At 55.0% G+C, this 21,525-nt stretch overlaps 4 protein-coding genes across 6 annotated transcripts in view; 3 read left to right on the forward strand and 1 right to left on the reverse strand.

Annotated features, from left to right (window-relative positions):
* LMAN2 (lectin, mannose binding 2) overlaps positions 1 to 9,789 on the forward strand; it is a 38,496-nt gene extending 28,707 nt beyond the window's left edge. Inside the window, exon 8 of the mRNA XM_063665382.1 lies at positions 9,677 to 9,789. Within this exon, the coding sequence (XP_063521452.1) occupies positions 9,677 to 9,774 (98 nt within the window). The 3' untranslated portion in view covers positions 9,775 to 9,789. The remainder of the gene's footprint in view (positions 1 to 9,676) is intronic.
* A 141-nt stretch (positions 9,790 to 9,930) lies between these two features.
* MXD3 (MAX dimerization protein 3) lies at positions 9,931 to 19,534 on the forward strand. Of its 3 annotated transcripts, XM_063665384.1 has the most exons (7): positions 9,931 to 10,743; positions 10,908 to 11,004; positions 11,281 to 11,386; positions 12,072 to 12,101; positions 12,217 to 12,331; positions 14,775 to 14,958; positions 15,036 to 15,527. In XM_063665384.1, the coding sequence occupies exons 2-7, from the start codon at positions 10,935 to 10,937 to the stop codon at positions 15,149 to 15,151; spliced, it is 621 nt and encodes a 206-aa protein (XP_063521454.1). In that variant the 5' UTR covers positions 9,931 to 10,743; positions 10,908 to 10,934; the 3' UTR covers positions 15,152 to 15,527. The 3 variants fall into 3 exon arrangements, with proteins under 3 accessions (XP_063521454.1, XP_063521455.1, XP_054343258.1); XM_063665385.1 differs by lacking the exons at positions 9,931 to 10,743; positions 15,036 to 15,527 and adding an exon at positions 19,411 to 19,534 and having other exon boundaries at positions 10,762 to 11,004; XM_054487283.2 differs by lacking the exon at positions 9,931 to 10,743 and having other exon boundaries at positions 10,766 to 11,004.
* PRELID1 (PRELI domain containing 1) lies at positions 16,079 to 19,006 on the reverse strand. Its single transcript, XM_054487278.2, has 5 exons — positions 18,651 to 19,006; positions 17,878 to 18,103; positions 16,751 to 16,864; positions 16,564 to 16,642; positions 16,079 to 16,318 (listed from the first exon to the last, which is right to left on the reverse strand). The coding sequence occupies exons 1-5, from the start codon at positions 18,740 to 18,742 to the stop codon at positions 16,170 to 16,172; spliced, it is 660 nt and encodes a 219-aa protein (XP_054343253.1). The 5' UTR covers positions 18,743 to 19,006; the 3' UTR covers positions 16,079 to 16,169.
* On the forward strand, positions 19,418 to 21,282 carry RAB24 (RAB24, member RAS oncogene family). The gene is made up of 8 exons (XM_054487284.2): positions 19,418 to 19,559; positions 19,654 to 19,722; positions 19,901 to 19,979; positions 20,085 to 20,152; positions 20,233 to 20,332; positions 20,551 to 20,601; positions 20,742 to 20,804; positions 20,922 to 21,282. The coding sequence occupies exons 1-8, from the start codon at positions 19,443 to 19,445 to the stop codon at positions 20,987 to 20,989; spliced, it is 615 nt and encodes a 204-aa protein (XP_054343259.1). The 5' UTR covers positions 19,418 to 19,442; the 3' UTR covers positions 20,990 to 21,282.
* The last annotated feature ends 243 nt before the right edge of the window (positions 21,283 to 21,525 follow it).

Genomic DNA, 21,525 nt, shown 5'->3' on the forward strand with positions numbered 1-21,525 from the left:
ACAATCATACAGACAATGAAGCACTGTAAAAGTAAAGCACTGAAGAGTAAATATGAAATATATTGCACAAGAGGGTTGAGATCAAAATACCAGAAATATAAATTATATCAATAAATGTAAATGAACTCATGTAACAACATTTTATCAGGCCAGGCGCCAGTGGCTCACACCTGTAACCCCAGCACTTTGGGAGGCTGAGGTGGGTGGATCACCTCAGGTCAGGAGTTCGAGACCAGCCTGGCCAACATGGTGAAACCCCCTCTCTACTAAAAATACAAAAATTAGCCAGGCGTGGTGGTGCGCGCCTGTAATCCCAGCTACCCGGGAGGCTGAGGCAGGAGAATCATTTGAACCTGGGAGGCAGAGGTTGCAGTGAGCCGAGATTGCACCACTGCACTCCAGCCTGGAGACAGAGCGAGACTCTGTCTCCAAAAAAAAAAAATAAATATATATATATATATATATATAAATATATATAAAACTGTATATAATTATATGTAATTAATATAACAACAAAAATTACATGGACAATTTTATATAATTTCTGTGTATATGAGATCTATATATTATGTGTGTATATGACTGAGAAAGCCAAGCTCATAGGCCTGTGGAGTGAAGGGTTCCTCAGAGACCAGGCATGCTGTTGGAAACATGAGGGAAGAATAAGCAGTTAGAACCACCTGGAGACACGGATATGAAACTTTTTAGTTGACATAAAGGACTCAGTATAGGGGTTGATAACAAAATGGATTCACCAAATTAGTTGAAGAAGATCAACTAATTTGAAGATCAGACCAAAGATCAGAGGACCTTGGGAGGGAACAGAAATGGAGATTTATATAGAGATTTATAAAGAGATTTTTTAAAGAGAATGGGCCTGGCGTGGTGGCTCATGCCTGTAATCCCAGTACTTTGGGAGACCGAGGCAGGCGGATCATGAGGTTGAGATTGAGACCATCTTGGCCAACATGATGAAACCCCGTCTCTACTAAAAATACAAAAAAATTAGCTGGGTGTGGTGGCGTGCACCTGTAGTCCCAGCTACTTGGGAGGCTGAGGCAGGAGAATGGCTTGAACCTGGAAGGCAGTGGTTGCAGTGAGCCGAGATCGTGCCACTGCACTCCAGCCTGGTGACAGAGCGAGACTCTGTCTAAAAAATAAACAAAAATTTAAAAAATACAAAATTAGACGGGCGTGCTGGTGCATGCCTGTAGTCCCAGCTACTTGGGAGGCTGAGGCAGGAGAATCGCTTGAACCTGGGAGGCGGAGGTTGCAGTGAGCTGAGATCGCGCCACTGCACTCCAGCCTGGGCGACAGAGTGAGAGTCCATCTCAAAAAAAAAGAAATATGGAGACTATAAATGGAAATCAGCAACCAAAAGATAACTGAAAAAGTCCTTTGCATCTGGAAACTAAAAACATACTACCAAATAACATTCGGACTTAAGAATAAATCATAATGAAAGCCCCACGCTAAAAGAGGAAAGTTGCAGGACCTCGCTAAAGCAGGAGAGGTTTGTGGCTTGAACAAGAACATTTGCAGGGTGCCCTGATCCCTTGAAGAGGATGCCCTGATGCTGACCGTGGGAACGGCCTACGCTACGCGAGCAGGCGTTCAGGTGGAATACTCTTCCTGTACTCCAGAGAACAGGCTGAAACTTTTGACTCAGCAAAGGCCAGAAGGAAAAGGGGAAGTGGTTTATCAAGTGCCTGCTGGAGCATATAACATCCCAGACACTGGGCACTTGCATACAAGTGACCGACACGGTTGGCCCCACCGCTTGCCAGTGCTGCCTGGTCAATGGGTTAGACTCATCCCATGACGCTAGCAGGGTAGTTGCTCTTGTTGTCTTTGGAAGGACCTTTTCTTTCCTTTCCTTTTTTGAGATGGTGTTTCGCTCTTGTTGCCTAGGCTTTAGTGCAATGGCGCAATCTTGGCTCATTGCAACCTCCGCCTCCCGGGTTCAAGCGATTCTCCTGCCTCAGCCTCCCGAGTAGCTGAGATTACAGGCACGTGCCACCATGCCCAGCTAATTTTGTATTTTTAGTAGAGACGAGGTTTCTCCATGTTACTCAGGCTTGTATCAAACTCCCGACCTTAGGTGATCTGCCTGCTTTGGCCTCCCAGAGTGCTGGGATTACAGGCGTGAGCCACCACGCCCGGCCATGGAAGGACTTTTTCAAGAAACCGATGTAGTCAGTTTTCCATATACCTCCAGGTGCTCTGTTCTGGTGCCTGGGTGCTCCACCAGCACGGAGAAAGACATTGAGTGCCCTGTGGCCTGAGTCCCAGGCACTGAACACTCTAGCCTGGGCAGCAGCTCCGGGAGGACTCAGCTTCCCGAGCACCGCCCTCAGGTAGGGAATCTACAGCAGCACCGACAACACACCACACAGTGCACCAGCCATCAAGGGGGCACACAAATGGCCAGGGCTGCCTTCCAGGCAATGGCTACTGCCTGGTGGATCCAGTTAGTAAGCCAAGAGCAGCTTAAGCACATACCATCTCCATCTGGCATCAAACCGCCCTGCTCACTGCGCCAGTTGTTGTAAGGACACCCTGGATTTGTTGTCATTAGATATGATGTAACAGACATAGAAATGACTGCCATGGTGGGAAGAAGCTTATACTCACAGTTGCCTAGAAACAGGTGGCACTGTGCACTAACACGGGCCACACGGGGAAGCACCAGGGTTGGTAAGGGGGCAGAGGGAGGGAGGGGGAACTGTGGGGCAAGAGCCTTTATTGTGGTTTGCTTGGGAAGGAACCTGAGAGGCAGAGTGAGCAGGTCTAGGATTGCCTAGCTTGAATAATTTCAGTGGGTTTGGGGTAGGATGTCCCTAGTTGTCCAGTCTTTGGGGGATAGTGGTGCAGCGTGTAAGAGCCCAGTAAAGGAGATGGTTGGAGGGTATGGGCTCTGGATTGGTTAGTATGAATATGAAAGGCACACTTGCAGGTGAGTGAGTGATTTACTATCTCTAGGAATTGGATGAGAGGATGGAGTATGATGAACCTTTGATTCCTGGAGGGCCATGAGTTCACCGTGATATGGAAATGCTGCTGTGCTGTGATCAGTTAGTGGAGGCAAAAATTAATAATGAATTTTAGAAATGACGGATGCAACTCCCAAGGAGTTAGTTCACTGGACGTATAAGGAAATGCAAAGTAACAAGAAACAAGCTAAATATACCATCCTATTGTTCTCTGTAGCAACAATGAAGGCAAAAGATAGTGATAGGGCAGATCCTGAGATTGGGCAAAGCTTGGATTGTGGCTGGTCTGAGCTACAGCTATTCCCAGGGACACTTTTGAGGGGAAAAATTATGCTGAAACAACAGTGAAGATGGTTAGAATGATTCACAAGAGAGTGGGGAAAACAAAGGGAAGAGTCAAGATACTCATCCCAGCAGGATGGAATCTTTAAAGGGTTCTTAATGAAATGGACTGAATAAAGTAGACACTGATGGGGTCAAAACAAAGGTCATACTCCAACACCCTTGGAAGTCCTTGGGTGGACAGATGGGAGCTTCTGCTGGTCCCCCACTATTGAAGGGCCCTAAACAAATCTGATTTACTCACCTTAGTTTGGAGGATTTTAAAATGTCAGAGGGAGGCTGGCCTGTAATCCCAGCACTTCGGGAGGCTGAGGTGGGTGGATCACCTGAGGTCGGGAGTTCGAGACCAGCCTGACCAACATGCTGAAACCCCATCTCTACCAAAAATATAAAAAAATGGTCGGGCGTGGTGGCACACACCTGTAATCCCAGCACTTTGGGAGGCTGAGGCGGGCGGACCATGAGGTCAGGAGATCGAGTTCATCCTGGCTAACACGGTGAAACCCTGTCTCTACTAAAAATACAAAAAGTTAGCTGGGTGTGGTAGCATGTGCCTGTAGTCCCAGTTACTTGGGAGGCTGAGGCAGGAAAACCGCTTGAACCCAGGAGGCGGAGGTTGTAGTGAGCTGAGATCGCGCCATTGCACTCCAGCCTGGGCAATGAGAGCAAAACTCTGTCTAAAAACCAAACAAACAAACAGACAAACTAGCCAGGCATGGTGGCGGGTGCCTGTAATCCCAGCTAGTCAGGAGGCTGAGGCAGCAGGGGAATCGCTTGAACCTGGGAGGCAGAGGTTGCAGTGAGTTGAGATCGCGCCATTGCGCTCCAGCCTGGGCGACAGAGTGAGACTCTGTCTCAAGGAAAAAAAAAAAAAAAGCCAGAGGGAAAGATGCCAAGGAGAAAGCTGATAGGTAGTCACCTGGGGCAATTGCGCCACAATCTAATCAAGGTAATGACTGACACCCACTGGGGACCCAAGGCCATGTGGACATGAGCTGCTGAAATGGTTAGGGGCTGCAGGAGAGACTTTACTGCGACACCTTTTGTGGAACCCATGCTCTGTGACTCCAGAATCTATTTGTGAAGTCCCAATGGGAGCAAGAGTTCGATTGGGAGAATATGGGAATGTGATACCTGATGGAATGGAAACGGGGAGGGTTGAGCAGGCTTTATGCAAAGCGACTGCAGCTCCTTTACCTGAATGTACTATGGGGGTGGATATTGGGTCTGCCTGAGGCGTTTCTCTTACCTAGCATGGTAAAGCGGAAGGCATGTGAATCTCCCCACCCGCCAATATTGATTGGATATACCTGATGGAAACCAGTAAGATTGCCCAAGCCTGTGCAAGTTGTTCATTTGTTGTACCATAGCCCCCCTGAGGAGCAGACTGGACCTGAGGGCAAAAGCCGGAGTGCCACCTAGTGGCAACCTCTGGGATTTTGGACCAGGAAATTTCCGTTTGACTAACTTGCTATTGGATTTAATTAAAGTCCAATTGCCCCTATGACTTAAGGACATAAAATAACCTTGAAACCTGAAATACTCATAATTTCTCGGGTGATGTTGGGGAAGTAATCTGATGAGGAGGGCAGTGCCCGGAAGGGTCCATCATAATTTGGAAATGATTTTTCTAGAACGTGCTATCTGGGGAATGCAAGGAGGCCGTCCCAAGTGGGAGCCTCTTCCCCCACAGGCAACTTCAGAGCCACCTAAGGAGTTTCACGGGCCACATGAGCAGTGAGTGCCTTATGAACAGCTCTCTATTGACAAAGAGCCACCTGGTTTATGGTTGGAAGTTTCAAGGTGACAGGACAGCTTCCTATCTGGAAGACCATCAAAGAAGGTAAAAACAAATACTCAGCAGATTGAATTGACTGGTGTTTGTGCTACATCTCATGGGCAGTGGCCAACCTGCCCGCACAGTCAGCAGAAGGGCAATGGAAAACTGGCCTATTAGTGGGATGCCTGTATGGGGCATGGGCCTGTGGACATCATTATGGGAGTCGGAGGGGTACATTAAAGTAGGACGTTTGATGCTCATCAGAAGAACCCCATTCCAGGATCAGGGAGTGATTGGAATCAGTCAGTGGATATTCCGGTGTGCTCACTTAAGGAGGCCTCATGGTATGAGGGACATACGGGGGCCGCCACAGTGCAGGGATGGACTGAGTCTAGACATGTTCCCCTTGCACCCTCTGAGGCACAAAACACCAGTAACTGTTCTGTCTGTCAACAAGAGGCTTGATAGGCAAGTCAGACTGAAGCCTGTAGCCCCAGGAAGTGTAAGTCGTGGCAGGAACAGACAGTCACTCTGCACACTGGGCTCGGCTTCCCTGTGGTAGATGCAAATGCTCACAGCACAGTAAAAGGACTGGAACTCAGCTGGGCGCAGTAGCTCACACCTGTAATCCCAGCATTTTAGGAGGCCAAGGTGGGCGGATCACCTGAAGTCAGGAGTTTGAGACCAGCCTGGCCAACATGGTGAAACCCCGTCTCTACTAAAAATATAAAAATTAGCTGGGCATGGTGGCAGGTGCCTGTAATCTCAGCTACTTGGGAGGCTGAGGCAAGAGAATCTCTTGAACCCAGGAGGTGGAGGTTGCAGTGAGCCGAGATCGCGCCATCGCACTCCAGCCTGGGGGACAAGAGCGAGACTTCATCTCAAAAAAAAAAAAAAGGTACCAATTTGGACTCTGCCAGGTCACATTTCTTCAGACCAAGGAACACATTTTACAGCACATAGTGTCCAACAGTGGCGGAGACATCCTCCCCAGAGTGATGGTTTGATGAAGAACTGGAATAGGCAAGTGAAACATTTGTTGACTAAAATAGGAAAAGCCAGGCAAGGTGGCTCACGCCTGTAATCCTAGCACTTTGGGAGGCCGAGGCGGACAGATTGCTTGAGCTCAAGAGTTTGAGACCAGCCTGGGCAACAATGGCAAAATCCCGTCTCTACAAAAAATACAAAAAATTAGCCGGGTGTGGTGTTGCACACTTGTAATCCTAGCTACTCAGGAGGCTGAGGCAGGAGGATCACCTGAGCCTAGGAGGTCAAGGCTGTAGTGAGCTGTGTTCATACCACTGCACTCCGGCCTGGGCAACAAAGTAAGACCCTTCATATATTACCAAGTTGGGCAACATACATGAAATTGGGGTTAGAGTAGGAAAGTAGGGATAGAATAAGACAGGAAAAATATTTGAAGAGATAAGAACTGAAAACTTTTCCAGAAGCTCAAGACACCCCAGGCAAGGCAAACACCAAGAAAACCACACCCAGGCGTGTCACAGCCAACAGTTGAAAACCAAAGGTGAAGAGAAAATATTAAAAGCAGATAGAGGATAACAATACATTATATCCAGTGGAAAAATAAGAATTTCAGCTGACTTAGAAAAAATGCAAATCAGGCTGGGTGCGGTAGCTCACGCCTGTAATCCCAGCACTTTGGGAGACTGAGGGGGGTGGATCACCTGAGGTCAGGAGTTCAAGACCAGCTTGGCCAACATGGTGAAACCCCATCTCTACAAAAAATAAAAAAATTAGACAGGCATGGTGGCATGCAGCTGTGGTCCCAGCTACTTGGGAGGCTGAGGCGGGAGGATTGCTTGAGCCCAGCAGGTCAAGGCTGCAATGAGCCCTCATTGTGTCACTGCACTCCAGCTGGGTGACAGCACGAGACCCCACCTCAAAAAAAAAAAAAGCCATACTACTGACCCTACAGAGGCCTGTTTGCAGTGTTCCTCCCAGGATAGCGGCTGCCAGGCACTTCTGAGACCTGTCTAGCCAGGGCTGGCCTCTTGGCTTAGCCCCTGTGACATCAAGCGAGGGACCGGCTGGCACCCAACTCCTGATCTTTATGCCGCACTGCCACAACAACCTGGGGGGCGTTCCAGAGGTGGCCTCTGTGTGGGGGTCTGCTGACTGCTTCTTCTGACATTCTATGGGTGTGGAGACACGGGCCCACCAGCCCTTCCCTACCCCTTGCCCATGGCTTGGCCAAGCCCCTGTTCGGCATCGGTTTGCTCTCTCGCTGAGGTCGTAGTCTGCAAGAAGAGGCTGACCCTGAGAGACGCAGGGCCCGCTGCTGCTTGGGAGGATGCGCTGAAGGAGGGAGGCCTGGGAACCTCCTGGAGCAAGTGACATTGAGCAGAGATGGCAGAGGCAGGGAGGTGAGCAAGGCCATGGCATGTCCCCTGCCACAGCAGGAGGAGGAGCACGGCCCAGCTCAAACTTTGTCCTGAAGGCCGTGGGAGCCTGGGCCTTCAGCGGGGGCGTGACCTGGTTAGCTCTGCGCCTGGTGAGTGCTGCTCTCTGGGAGAGGGGAGGCTGCGGGCAGCCCGGGGAGGAGGCTGGGCGGGGGTCCAGGGTCGGAGCCAGGCTCCTGACTCCCCCGATGACTCTTCTTTGCAGGGGAGAAGGGGAAAGGGATCTGGGGAACGCAGGGCCGTCTCCTCCTGCACCCTGTACCCTGTCCATGGAGTGGAGGAGGACGGTGAGCCCAGGACTGGCTGCCCTCTTCAAGGGGTCCTAACTGGGACAAAGGCCTGGGGGAGGGGTCTCCCTTCTCCCCTTCCACTCAGGGCACAGATGCAGACTCTGTCCTTGGAGCCCAGAGGACCGTAGTCCCTGATAGAGTCTGCCCTGCAAGGACAGGCAGCAGAGCCCCAGTTACAGTGGGCTGGTGGAGGCAGGAGGTCACAGGGCGAAGTGCAGGACCCCGCGGAGTCCGGGGCAGAGGATCTGGGCTGGTCACTGCTGAGGGGGCACTGCAGCTCCTCTGTCCAGTCCTGTGCCTAGAGGCCACTAGCTCTAGCATTTTCTCACAGGGGCCCAGGGGACATCCAAGGGCTTGGGGCAGGATCCCTGCTGATCCAGGCTGGATCCCCCCATGCCCCATCCCATCCTGTTCCTGGGGAGGTATTGTTCCTGTCTGGCCTGGCCGGTGGCCTTGACCGCAGCCCACATGCTGCCCCTGGCTGGAAACCACTCTGCGGCTCCTAGGATGAAGTCCAAACTCCTTGACATGAGCCCTCCAGCCCCTCTGCAGCCCCAGCCCGACTCCCACCACCTCCTGGCCATGTCTTCAGCTCACATATGCTTCCCTCTTTCCCTCTGCTGAAAATTCTCCTCCTTCAGAACCTCCCCACCCCTATCCCACCCAGACTGGAGGCCAGGCCATCTAGGGCCCAGACATCTGAGTAGGTTCGTGTCTGCACTGCATGGTGCTGACTTTGGTGAAATAAAATTGGAAATTCATTCACAAGCCTTGTGGCTCCTTCCTTCAGACATGGCTGATTGCAGCGGGGAGTTTGGGGGAACCCATCAGCATGTTCTGGGCCCTGCAGCCTCTCCAGTGTCAGCCTGCACGAGGCTATTTGCTCTCTGTAAGCCACACCGCCCCTGCCACGCTCCTTTCAGCCCCAGGGCCTTTGCACGTGCTGTTCCTTTGTCTGGAATTCTTTCATCTCTCCTATACTTAGATAACACCTCTTCATCCATTTCCCCAGTAAAGCCTTCTCTGACCTCACCAATTAGGTCAAATGTTCCTTAGAATATGCTGTGGGGGCACGGTCTCTCCCTGTGAGGACCTGTCCAGCTGGACCTCTGCCTTCCTGTGGCTGTGTTGGTGTCTTTCCCTCTCAGGCCTATGAGCTCTACAAGGGCAGGGACCCTGTATGCTTTTGCCTGTCGTATGTCCTCCAGCCCCCAGCACAGCGCCTGGTGTCAGCAAATATTTTGTGAGTTAAGGACAGGCGGCTGGGTAGATGGATCGTCTGCCTAGACAGGGCAGTTATTCCTCTGTGAGCAACTCTTAGAGAAAGTTCATTTTTTTTCGGTGCCCGGCCGAAACTTCAAGATGTTTCCTGGCCAGGAACGGTGGCTCACGCCTGTAATCCCAGCACTTTGGGAGGCTGAGGTGGGTGGATCACCTGAGGTCAGGAGTGCGAGACCAGCCTGGCCAACATGGTGAAACCCTGTCTCTACTAAAAATACAAAAATTAGCTGGGTGTGGTGGTGAGCGCCTGTAATCTCAGCTACTTGGGAGGCTGACGCAGGAGAATTGCTTGAACCCGGGAGGCGGAGGTTGCAGCGAGCCGAGATCGAGCCATTGCGCTTCAGTCTGGGTGACAGAGCAAGACTCAAAAAAAAAAAAGATTTTTCCCAAGGAACTGAGGCCTGACTGACATGTGCTTGTGTTTACCAGGACTGTCTCTTTACAAAGCGTCTATCCCTCCCCCTTCTCTCCCCTCTCTATTTTCGGGTTACTGGAGTCACAGACTCAGCCCGTGGCTGGCAGCAATGCTCCACCCTGCTACAGCTGCTTTCATCTTCCTGTCCCCAGATGTGGCCCCACCTGCTGGTGCTGCGGCTAGAAGTCATCACAGCCACTCCTTCGGCCGGCTAGGAGAGTCAGGTGCAAGAAGGGTTCATGGACTCTGAGTAAGGCAAGCAGGGGCTGCCTGGGAGGCCAACGCCGCGGTCTGGTTGCACTGGCCTTTGAGATGGGCGGCTCCTTCAGGCCATGGGCACCGCGGAGGCATTGGTCTGATCCTTCAGCGCTGTCGTAGGGCTCCTGAGGCTTAGAGACGGAGGTCACCTCTGGAGTCATACACAGCTGAGACATCAGTGACAGGAGAGGACCCCAAATCCGCGGATACCAGAGCCCAGGGCTCCGGAAAAGGCCATTTCGCGTGCCTCCAGGGTATGGCCTGCCTGAGGAAGCTGTTACCCCACTGACGTTTTCGTAGCAACAACAGCTTCCTCACAGAAGAGGGGGGCCGAGAGATTATTCCCATTCGACACAGTAGGAAGCTGGGGCCCACGGGGGCCTTCGGGGGCAGATGGCAGGCAGGCCTGGGGACAGACACCGGAGGGCAGGAGCCGGGTCCGGCGCCCCTCCGCCGGCGCCTGCGCATTGCGGCCCAGCTCCCCTCTCAACCCCGCCCCATCGCTTGGGTTTTCAAATTTGAAACCTGCTTCTTTTCCCGCCCAAACGTGTGGATCAGCGGCGGGAGAGGGCGGGGCGGAGCGCCAGCCAATAGGGCATCAGGGACTCCCCGACCCCGCCCCGAGGATGACAACAGCGATCCTTGAGAAGCCATGTGCGAATGGGCGAGCGGCGGCCGGCAGGCCCTGCCCCCGCGGCGCCCACGTGCAGCGGCTGGGCCCGGGGCTTCCAGGGGACCACCAGGCCCCCAGGGCGCCGTGCTATGTTGGGGGCTAGTCACTAGCACGGGGCTGGAAGCTGAGATCAAAGACGCCAACGAACCGGCGTGGGTGGATGAGTGAAGCGGGCAAGAAGCAGCACCCGTTAGCCTGAGGGTTCGCTCCAGGGCCAGGCCTGGAACCAGCGCCCTTACCTGCTCCTGGAAAGTCTGAGACCACTCGGGGCGGGGCGGCTGCCGGAGGGTAGGCTGCGGTTCCGTGGCGGGTTCCAGAGGGGCGGAGCCAAGGGCTGGGCGTTCCCGCGGGCGGGGCGTCCCGGGGGCGGGGCGGGCCCCTGTGTTTGTTGCACCGTGTCAGTTACTTTGTAACAAAAGTGCTGCAGCCGCTTGCTCCGGCCGGCACCCTAGGCCGGCCCGCCGCCAGCTGTCGCCGACATGGAACCCGTGGCCAGCAACATCCAGGTCCTGCTGCAGGCGGCCGAGTTCCTGGAGCGCCGTGAGAGAGGTGAGGAAGAACCCTTCGCTGGATTCCGGGCGGCGACCTCGCTGACACGGGCCTGTACTGGACCTGGCTCCCAGCTTGAAGGATGCACCGCCCCAGGACAGTAATCCCGGGGCGCCTCGCCCTCAACTCGAGAGGAGTCCCGGGGCGGTAGAGCAGGGAGGGGTGGGGGAAATGGTCCTGGCGCCAAAAGCCTTTCCTTGACCGTGCTGTGCCTGGGGCTCCCGCTGGGACCAGGTCCAGCCCCAGCCTGACGCAGGCGGGGGCTCTCTCTGGCAGAGGCCGAGCATGGTTATGCGTCCTTGTGCCCGCATCGCAGTCCAGGCCCCATCCACAGGAGGAAGAAGCGACCCCCCCAGGCTCCTGGCGCGCAGGACAGCGGGCGGTGAGGAGGCCCGGGGCGGCGGGAGTGGGGGTGGGGGTGGGCGCCGCCCCTGGTCGGGCCCTCCTCTGCCCACTTGTTGCTTGCATCTTTTGGGCCAGGTGTCTTGCTCCAGGAAGCGTTCAGACCCCTCCTGCCATCTCCCCACTCTCCAAACACACTCACACCTTTCTATTCATTCAAGGACTATTTCTTGAGCACCTCTAGATGTGCCAGGAACTGCGAACAGCAGTTGGGGTCCCGCTTCCACTCGCACTCCCGCACTCCACACATCAGGCCAGTCACCTCCCCCGCTGGCTTCCTCCTTTTCTCTCCTCTCCCCAGCCCTTTGCATATGCTGTTCCCTCCTATTTGAATGCCTCTCCCTCCACTACCGTCTTGGGAAACATCTATTTCTGCATTTAGCTGTCACCTCTGTCTGGGAAGTCCTTCCTGACCAGCTGGCAGGGGCCCTCGTTAGGACCCCCATACCCACCTGGGCAGGCTTCTGTTAAGCATTTGGCTCCGTGTGTCTTTGACTCCCCTCGCCCTGCCAGGGGACTCTGGTGTCTGAGGCCAGCATGAGGTCTCCATAGGGGACTTGTTTGGGGCAGACATCTGTAGTGGCTCTTGAGCCACTGGGGGCCCTGGGATTGGGGCATGGGCAGTGGCTGATTCCCCTTCACCCCGTCCTCTCTGGCATTGGCAGGTCAGTGCACAATGAACTGGAGAAGCGCAGGTGAGTCCCAGTCCTTCCGTGGCCAGAGGCCACCGCCCTCTGGCCTTCCCTCCTCTGCCATTCCTGCGGCCAGCAAGGTGGGGCTGGCACTGCCCTCCAGACCTCTTCCCCACAGGAGGGCCCAGTTGAAGCGGTGCCTGGAGCGGCTGAAGCAGCAGATGCCTCTGGGGGCCGACTGTGCCAGATACACCACGCTGAGCCTGCTGCGCCGCGCCAGGATGCACATCCAGGTGAGGCCCCCCGCTGTGCCTGGACTGGCTTGCCCTGGTGTATGGAGGGCTGTGCTGTGGAGGGGCTGGTGGGACTGGGGAGCGAGACCTGAGGTCAGAACTCAAGAACTGTGTGACTTAGGACAGCTCTCTGAGCTTTTACTTTCCAGATCCATTAAATGGGAAGAAAAGCAGACAATAACTCAGAGGGTTGAGGCTTCAGTGAGTTCACTCTATAAATGTTCACTGTTGCTGTTACAGCTGTTATCACTTAGATCACAGCTGTGAGACCTTGGGCAAGTCACTTAGCCTGTCTGGACTAACCTTCCCTCCTGTTTGAGGGGAGGGGATGGCTGTTGAATTCTGTGATGGGGTGTATGTGGGGGTCCTTGGGACTGTAGAGGGTTGGTCCTTGCTCTCCCTCTCTCACCTTCAAGGCCTCCTGTTATGGGCAGTCTATCCTGGTGCCACCTGGGAGGCAGCTCCAGGGACAGGAGGGGAAAGGACTTAGAAGACGCCAGTCACTGGTCCTCCCAGGGCTCCCGCTGCTGCTGGGGCTGAGCTCAGTGCCCCCTGGTGGACAGGAGTGGATGTGCTGAATAAGGCCCAGGTGGCCCTGGCCATGTCAGAAGTGGCCTTGGAAACCACAGGACTTTTCCTGTCCTCCAGAGGAATACATGGAGGCACAGCTAGGCTGAGGGCCAACAAGTTGCACAGCTGATGGGCAGCAGATTCAGGACCCACGCCCAGTTCCCTGGCTTGCATTATCTCCTCCGACAAGTGTTTATTGAGCACTGGTTCTGCTAGGCCCTATTCTAGGCACTGGGGGCTGTGGCACGCATAGACCTATGCGCTGTTAGTAAATAAACCACAGCTGTGGGAACAACCGCACTGCCCCCCGGAGTCTGTTATTACCGTGATTGTGGCTGAATAACACTCTGGTTGGGTAGTGGCCCAGTTTCTCACATGGAGCTTGCCTGGCCTGGTTCTCGGATGGATGATGTGTGCCCCTCAGGGGCTGGCTGGCCCGTGGGCAGGACCTGGGCAGTGCTCCTTCTCTGGGACTCCATCACCCCTCTCCTGGATTAATTCACCGGCCTCCTCCCAGCCTTCCTGTTACCTGTTTTGCCTCCACCAGGCTGTCTTCTACTTTGCTCTAGAATGATCTCTGCAGCACACCTATCTACCCAGGCCCATCTCCTGCTGAAAACCCACCAGTGGCCCCTGACAGGACAAAGCCTCTGCTCCTTACTTCCTGTGAAACTCGAGGCCCTTCATAACCCAGGACTTGCCAGTAGGCTGCTCTTTTGGCCTCATCTCTCCGTGTGCCCCACAGAAGCTGAATGCTCCGTGCTCTTCCCAGGCTCCCTCTGCTGTGTCTTGACGTTTCTTCCTCCCTGTGTTGGCCTCGGCAGCTGTTACTCATCTTTCTACGCCCAGTCCAAATGCCTCCATGGCCCAATCCTCCCCTTGTTGAATGATCGAATGTAAGCTTCTGCCCACTGAGGGCTCTGCCTGGGAGAGCCCTTGGCCTTCCAGTCCTTGGAACTTCAGGGCTGGCAGAGCTTGGCGGGAGGTAGGGGGATGGGAGGGAGGGTGCTAACGCCTTCACGCTCTCGCTCTTGCAGGGATCGTGACCAGGAGCTACGGACTGGTAGCCTTTGTTTATTCTCTAGTTTTCTAAAAATTTAAATTAGTTGTCAACCCCTCAAAAGACATTTGACATAAAAAATCTGACTTTCCAGCTAGCTTCTCGTAAAGAAATGGGGGGCCGGGCGCGGTGGCTCACACCTGTAATCCCAGCACTTTAGGAGGCTGAGGCAGGCGGATTACCTGAGGTCAGGAGTTTGAGACCAGCCTGACCGACATGGTGAAACCCCATCTCTACTAAAAATGCAAAAATTGGCTGGGCATGGTGGCGGGCCCCTGTAGTCCCAGCTACTTGTGAGGCTGAGACGGGAATTGCTTGAACTTAAGAGGCGGAGGTTGCGGTGAGCCGAGATTGTGCCATTGCACTCCAGCCTGGGCGACACAGCGAGACTCTGTTTCAAAAAAAAAAAAAAGAAACGGGGAGACCTGGTAACACCGGGCCTGTTTCCCATGACAGCACATGCCTGGCACCTGAGCCAGAGTGTACACGCAGCAGTGCACCCTGCTCCCAGTTCCCACCACTGGACACCACAGCACTCCATTCCTTTATCCTTGACTAGGCCCCAAATGCCTTTGAGATTGTGGTGCCCCCCACCCCCAATCTAGGCAGCACCCTGACAGGACGTGTGCATGGCCGGAAAGGGGCTGACTTTCTGGAGGATGTGGGTGCAACCCTCTGGGGCCTGGATTTAGTCGCCACCTGCCTGGAGTGGGCCTTGGCCCTGTGGCCGTGGCCTGGTACTGAGTAGTGTTGGGGTGCAGCCCAAGCCCCCACGCCGCTAACTCCAGCCCCTTGCTCTTTTGGGATCCGCAGAAGCTGGAGGATCAGGAGCAGCGGGCCCGACAGCTCAAGGAGAGGCTGCGCAGCAAGCAGAAGAGCCTGCAGCGGCAGCTGGAGCAGCTCCGGGGGCTGGCAGGGGCCGCCGAGCGGGAGCGGCTGCGGGCGGACAGCCTGGACTCCTCAGGCCTCTCCTCTGAGCGCTCAGACTCAGACCAAGGTGAGTGCCCTGAGGCTGAGGGGTTGTGTGGCCCTCGGGGCGAGCCAGGTCTTCTGATTGGACCCCTCCCCGCGCAGAGGAGCTGGAGGTGGATGTGGAGAGCCTGGTGTTTGGGGGTGAGGCCGAGCTGCTGCGGGGCTTCGTCGCCGGCCAGGAGCACAGCTATTCGCACGGCGGCGGCGCCTGGCTATGATGTTCCTCACCCAGGGCGGTCCTCTGCCCTCTGCTCATGCCAGGCCCACTTGCCAGGCAGGAGCCCTCCCCAAGCCTTCAGGGCTGCTTGGAGTCACCTGTTGGAATGGACTAAAAGGACCCTTGTGTGGGAACAGGTGCTCCCCAAACACCCTGCTGCTGGCTGCCAGGCAGGCCCTCTGGAAGGGAAGGGGCAGGACTCATCAGGACCTCCCTGGACCCCTGTAGGACAGACAGCTTGGGCCTGAGCCCAAGCATTTGGCTCTGCTGCTCCCAAGGGGACAGGAAGCCTCTTGGGCCTCTTCCCTTCCTAGACAAGGCCCTCTAGCCTTTGCCTCACATAAACTGTACAGTATTTTCATTAAAAGCCTCTTTCATAACTTCCCGTCCATAGTCTTGCCTAATGAAAATGGGGGAACTCCCAACCACAGACCCACTGGAAGAGGAAATAATATCAGTTCCCATCACTGACACTGTTGGCCGTGCCAGGCAGTGCACTTAATTCTCACAACTCGAGGCGGTTCTGTCTCCACTTCATGGATGGTAGAAATGAGGCTGAGTGATGTCACTCGCCTGAGGTCCATAAACAGTGGAGTCAAGATTCAAACCAGAGCCTTCCGACTCCAGAGCTGGGGCTGAGTGAATTCAACAAGGATTTATTGAGTGCCTATTACGTGCTAGATACCGAGACACATCAGAGAACAAAACCAAAAGCCCTGCCCTCATCGGGCTTACAGTCTAGCACTTACCGCCAGTTAACCTGCAGGCTACCTGGAACCCTGGGCAAGTCACCTCACCTCTGTGCCTCGGTCCTCAGCTGCCCAATGGGAGAATAAGCAGACCTGGGTCAGACATGAATCATGTGCTTGGTGTACTGCAGATGCCAAACTGCATCCCCACAACCCACCACGCAGACAGCAGACAGGGCTGGAAGTTGAGTTTTAATGATAAAGTACAATGGAGGGAGGGCAGAGGGGCTAAGCCTAGCTGTCTGGGGTGCTATGGTGGTGGTGGGCTGGCTACACAAACTGTTGCTGCTGCTGCTGCTTCTTGGTGGCCGCCTTGCTGGCGAGGTCCTTGGCCTTCTCTGTAGCTGCCAGTGCCGTCTCCTTTGCCTTCTCCTTGGCTTCCTTGGCTGTCTCAACAAGTGTTTTGGAAGGGGCCTCACCTGTCATGAACAGCAGGTGGCTGCCTTCAGAGGATGCCTGAAAGACCAACCTAATTTCCCTCCCCCATGACACCCATCTCCCCTGGGCCAGGCTCCACTAAAAAGGTGGTATTCACCCTCCTCCCACACCCAGTACAGACGAGGAGTCCCCGCTCAGAGCAGGGCAATGACTAACCCAGACTCCACACCCGCTAGGCTGAATGAGCCTCTCCCTATGAGGAATATCCACATACCCAGAAACTCACCTTGCAGTTTCGCCAAGATATATTCAAAACCCTTCATAGTCTTGGTCACGTTGCTTTTGAACCGGGCAAGACCAAATTCCTGGCATGAGAAGGGGAAGGATACTGAGTTGCCCATTGACCCCAGCCCAGCCCCAATACCGAAAGCACTGGGTCCCAGAGCCCCAGCAGCCCCAACAACACTGCTCACCTGGACAGCTCTGGAGACACCAAATAAGCTAGAGGAGACCCAGGCTTCCCGGCGGATTTCGGTCCAGCCACTGTTGTCAGAGTTCACACAGTAAACACATCGTTCCTCCACCACCTATGCAGAGGCCAACCACAATCGTGGAAGAGTCTTTCATTTTGCCAACTTGCACATCAATCTGACTCCCTGTCTCTTTTCATGAGGCAAAGCAATACAATGAAAACCCATTCCTTCCCGACTGCACCCCCAAGTGGCACTGACAGAGCAAGAAGCCATAAATAAGGTCGTTTTGCTCTCGAAAATCTCTCTTCTGACTCTTAAACTAGAAGGCAAAAGGTCTCTTGAGATCAACAAAGGGCCTTCCAGCCCGTCCTGCTCCTGGATTTTGTTTTGTGCATCTATACACATGCAGTGTTTTAGCCGCCTTCCACCAGCTGCAGCTCTGGAGCTTCCTGACAGTCCAAATACAAACATTTGCCCGGTGCAGTGGCTCACGCCTGTAATCTTAGCACTTTGGGAGGCCGAGGCGGGCGGATCACTTGAGGTCAGGAGTTCGAGACCAGCCTGGTCAACATGGTAAAACCTTGTCTGTTCTAAAAATACAAAAATTAGCCAGGCGTGGTGGTGTGTGCTTAGAAATCCAGCTCTTCAGGAGGCTGAGGCACGAGAATTGCTTAAACCCAGGAGGTGGCGGTGGCAGTGAGGTGAGATCATGTCACTGCACTTCAACCTGGGTGAGACTCTGTCACCAGAAAAAAACAAAAAAACAGAAAAAAAAAAAGAAAAGTACTGCCTCTGCCACTCAGCATCACTCCTGTGAGTCCAACATATATCTGTGCCATAGATGCCGGATGGGAGTGCTTAGCATTTAGAACTTAGGACAACTCAGTAAGATAGGTACCCCTCCCCCACTGTATGAATGAGTCAAAGGACAGGTCCAGAGAGGATGACCAGCTGAAAAGAAGAAAATCTGAGGTCATACTCTACAGCTGTCAACCCTCAGTAACCCAGACCTGCCTCCGGCCACAAAAGCTCCCTTATGGCTCTCTAGCCACATGTATCTGAGGAGCTCTCTATCTGGTGGGAAGGGGAGAGGGGGAGGTGCAGAATCACAACAGGAGGTGTCTCACCATCAGCCGGGCGTGGTTGATGTTCCAGGTGAAGGTAGTCATGGTCTGATTCTGTGGGTCCACAATAGAGTCCTCCAGGATGTACACCGAGTGAGCAACATTGGCAGGAAATAGTCGCTCGGCCCAGCGTGGCATCCTGTTGGTCTTGGTCAGGAGTCGCCGGGACAGCAGTTTCTGGTCAGGGGTCACCTCCCGGTGTACTGTGTCTTCCGTCAAGACATGTTTGCTGCAGGTGTCAGGGTGAAGGTGACCCTCAGAAGCCTGCCCCTAAGAGACTGCCCGAGGGGATTCCCATTTGGAGGCTCCGGGCCTAGAGAGGCCACGCCTTCCTGTAACCTTGCAGGGTGGTATGTGCTATGGTTCAGACCAGAGTTAAGGGCCCATCCCAGGGCAAATTCCAACTCCCGCCATCTGACTGACCTGGATTCCTGCCTTCTAGCAGGAATGGACCTCATGATTTACTGCACCCCAGGAAAGCGCCACGGGCAGAGGAATAGGATTTCCAACTCCAAGATCCCTCCCAACTCCCATACTGCCGCCTCTTCTTGTCTCACCACACTGAGAAAAGAATCTTACACTAAGGTCTCAAGTAAACCACCGCCCAGGCCCAACCTCCCTTCAGGACCTTGCAGGCCTGGCCTGGCCGCTTCCCCGATAAGGTCTACCTAAGATTCGATATCGAGTCCTTCCTGGTCCCAGTACTTGGGGATTACCCATACTTCGATCTCCAAATAGCGAGATGGCGCGGTTTTGCTCTTCCAAATACCACGTACCTATAGGGATTTGGGTACCGCTGCCAGAAGGCGGCGAACACTTGGTCCCAGGAACTCCGGAGCACGCTCTGGCCCAGGAAATACTTCACCATCGTCCCGGCCGGAGCGGGCTCAGCACCCGCGCAGCATCAGGGGTGCGGAGCCTGGGAGGCACGCGGGGGCCGGGCCGGGCCGGGGCTCGGCGCACACCCGCCGCCAGGCTCGTAGCTCAGTCACCACCGCACCGCGCCCAAGCAGCTGCCGCCGCCGCCGCCGCCGCCGCCATGAGTTGTCCGGCCGCGCGCCACTTCCGGCGCAGCCACACAGTAGCCACCGCTTCCGGCGCCCGCGCCACGTGACCTTGCGGTCCCGCCCCCTCGCCCTCTCGCCCCCTCCCGCGGGAGTCGCGGCGCTGCGGGTAGGAGCCGGGTTGGGGGAGACCCCAGGTTCGGTTGGGATTCCCAGCCAGAACGGAGCTTAAGCTGGGCAGGCGAGCGAATGACCGAGTAGCGAGCTGCACGGCGGCGTGCTGCGCTGTTGAGGACGCTGTCCCGCGCGCTCCCAGGCCGTCCCGGGGCTTGGGGTCTTCGAAAGATAATCGGCGCCCGGGGCCGAACAGCGGGGGCACACGGGGCGCTGCCGAAGTGCAAGGCCACGGCCAGAGCTCGAGCCCGACGCGCTGTCTGGAGTCGTAGGTTGGCGTCGTTTGGGGTCGGGGTCTGAGGCTTGGGCGCTGCCTGGGCCGAGCGGAGATCGGGGTTTGCCTCCCGTCCCCGCTCAGGATCCTGACGTGGCTGAAGCGGCCCCGGGAGCATGAGCGGGCAGCGCGTGGACGTCAAGGTGGTGATGCTGGGCAAGGAGTACGTGGGCAAGACTAGCCTGGTGGAGCGCTACGTGCACGACCGCTTTCTGGTGGGGCCTTATCAGAACGTGAGTGCACCTGGAGGGGCCAGGCACGGTGGGCGGGGAAGTGGGGGGGCGGTAATCTGCACCTATGGCCCCGATCTCTTCCCTCTCGTTGCAGACCATCGGGGCCGCCTTCGTGGCCAAGGTGATGTCGGTCGGAGACCGGACTGTGACATTAGGTATTTGGGTAAGTCCCCTGGGCATCTATTCTTGGGAGACTCATTCCTGAGGAGGTGTAGGTCCTGCCTATTACTGGTTGATTTGTGGTCTCACAGACCCATTTCTCATAGACCCGTTTCCTTATCTGGAAAATAGCGGGGTCTGGAGAACGCGGCCTTAAGTTTGACTCAGGCCTTACTCTTTAGGACACAGCAGGCTCTGAGCGCTATGAGGCCATGAGTAGAATCTACTATCGGGGTGCCAAGGCTGCCATCGTCTGCTATGGTAAGGGGGGGGTCTGGGCTGTCCCACAAGAAAAGATGGGTGCCAGGCTAGCCAGAGAACAGCCCTTGACCACTTGGTTGTGTCTCCTGCATGCCGCACACCAAGACCTCACAGACAGCAGCAGCTTTGAGCGAGCAAAGTTCTGGGTGAAGGAACTGCGCAGCCTAGAAGAGGTAGGTGAACAGACCTCACTAGAACACTGGGGGCTGGGGTTCTGTTGGTCTGTGGAGGTGACCCTTGTCTTCTGCCTCAGGGCTGCCAAATCTACTTATGTGGCACCAAGAGTGACCTGCTGGAAGAAGACCGGAGGCGTCGACGTGTGGACTTCCACGACGTCCAGGACTATGCAGACAGTAGCTGCTCCTCAGCCCTTTGGGGGGTGGGGGTGTGTGGCTGTCTGGGTGGATCAAAGAAAATAGGGACTGCCTTGGCTGCCAGGGCAGGGTGCTCTAGGAGGTCTTCCTGGCCTCCTTGAACCGTGGGGTCTACGAGACTCCCTGAACTGCTAGCCCTCCCTTTTGTCTGTTTATCTAATTCTCAGGTATGAGGCTTTAGTCACTTCTCTTTACAGATATCAAAGCTCAGCTCTTTGAAACATCCAGCAAGACAGGCCAGAGTGTGGGTGAGTGCTGTGCTGGAGCCTCACAGCAGGAACACGCAGGGGCACCAGAGGAAGCTGAATAGGGCACTGAGGGCTGGGTCACTGGGAGATCCCAGGGCTACTGGCATTGGGCCCTCGCTGATCATCATTTTTCCTGCCAGACGAGCTCTTCCAGAAAGTGGCAGAGGATTACGTCAGTGTGGCTGCCTTCCAGGTGATGACAGGTGTGTGCCTCCCCAGCCTTTATGGAGACTTACTCTAGGCCCACAGCATCTAGCCCCTTTCCTGAGTTACCTGATCCCAACAGAATGGTGCTGAGCTGCCACCTCTCTCTTTGACAGAGGAGGACAAGGGCGTGGATCTGGGCCAGAAGCCAAACCCCTACTTCTACAGCTGTTGTCATCACTGAGTCAGCACTCACCTGGCCTGGGGGAATTAAAGGAATTCCCCATAAGGGCTGGACCCAGCTCCTTTCTGGGCTTGGGTAGTCAAATGTCTGAGCTACCCCAGGTCCTCATGTCAGCAGAGTGGCACCTGCCTGTGCTGGCCCATGGAACGGAGACAGCACTGGGCTGACTGTGGGCATGAGGAGGGATAAGGGCTGATTTGGACCCCAGGCTTCTGCCCTGGACAGCACTTGTGTCTGCAGATTATTTAAGTGGCTTTTGATCTGTAAATAAAATCAATGCACTGTGAATCACACCCAGCCCCTTTCCCTGCTGTGTGGATTGGGTGTCAAGACACCTAGTTCTTTCTGGGGCCACCCGGCTGGCTTCACTGCTTATATTAAGTCTCCTCCCAACTCCCATTTTCCTTTGGAAAACAAGACTTTTCTCCCCATGGTTACCGCTGAGATGATACTGAGGCTGTAGTAGTACAAAGCTCACAATTTCTTCTGAATGCTGAAAAGAGTGCGTGAGTTGCTTCAAAATAAAAGGGTCAAGC

Source organism: Pongo pygmaeus, chromosome 4 (assembly GCF_028885625.2).
Source record: "Pongo pygmaeus isolate AG05252 chromosome 4, NHGRI_mPonPyg2-v2.0_pri, whole genome shotgun sequence".
In the NCBI taxonomy this organism is placed as follows: Eukaryota; Metazoa; Chordata; class Mammalia; order Primates; family Hominidae; genus Pongo; species Pongo pygmaeus.

What these genes read in the sequence shown, in the direction of transcription:
- PRELID1 (XM_054487278.2), bottom strand. Translation starts at nt 18,742, where the DNA reads ATGGTGAAGTATTTCCTGGGCCAGAGCGTGCTCCGGAGTTCCTGGGAC. An exon ending in CGGTACCCAAATCCCTATAG is followed by an intron (nt 18,104 to 18,650) that starts GTACGTGGTATT and finishes TGACACCTGCAG; the next exon opens with CAAACATGTCTTGACGGAAG. An exon ending in TCAACCACGCCCGGCTGATG is followed by an intron (nt 16,865 to 17,877) that starts GTGAGACACCTC and finishes GCCTCTGCATAG; the next exon opens with GTGGTGGAGGAACGATGTGT.
- MXD3 (XM_063665384.1), top strand. Translation starts at nt 10,935, where the DNA reads ATGGAACCCGTGGCCAGCAACATCCAGGTCCTGCTGCAGGCGGCCGAG. An exon ending in GGCGCGCAGGACAGCGGGCG is followed by an intron (nt 11,387 to 12,071) that starts GTGAGGAGGCCC and finishes TGGCATTGGCAG; the next exon opens with GTCAGTGCACAATGAACTGG. An exon ending in GCGCCAGGATGCACATCCAG is followed by an intron (nt 12,332 to 14,774) that starts GTGAGGCCCCCC and finishes TGGGATCCGCAG; the next exon opens with AAGCTGGAGGATCAGGAGCA.
- RAB24 (XM_054487284.2), top strand. Translation starts at nt 19,443, where the DNA reads ATGAGCGGGCAGCGCGTGGACGTCAAGGTGGTGATGCTGGGCAAGGAG. An exon ending in CGTCCAGGACTATGCAGACA is followed by an intron (nt 20,333 to 20,550) that starts GTAGCTGCTCCT and finishes TTCTCTTTACAG; the next exon opens with ATATCAAAGCTCAGCTCTTT. An exon ending in TGCCTTCCAGGTGATGACAG is followed by an intron (nt 20,805 to 20,921) that starts GTGTGTGCCTCC and finishes TCTCTTTGACAG; the next exon opens with AGGAGGACAAGGGCGTGGAT.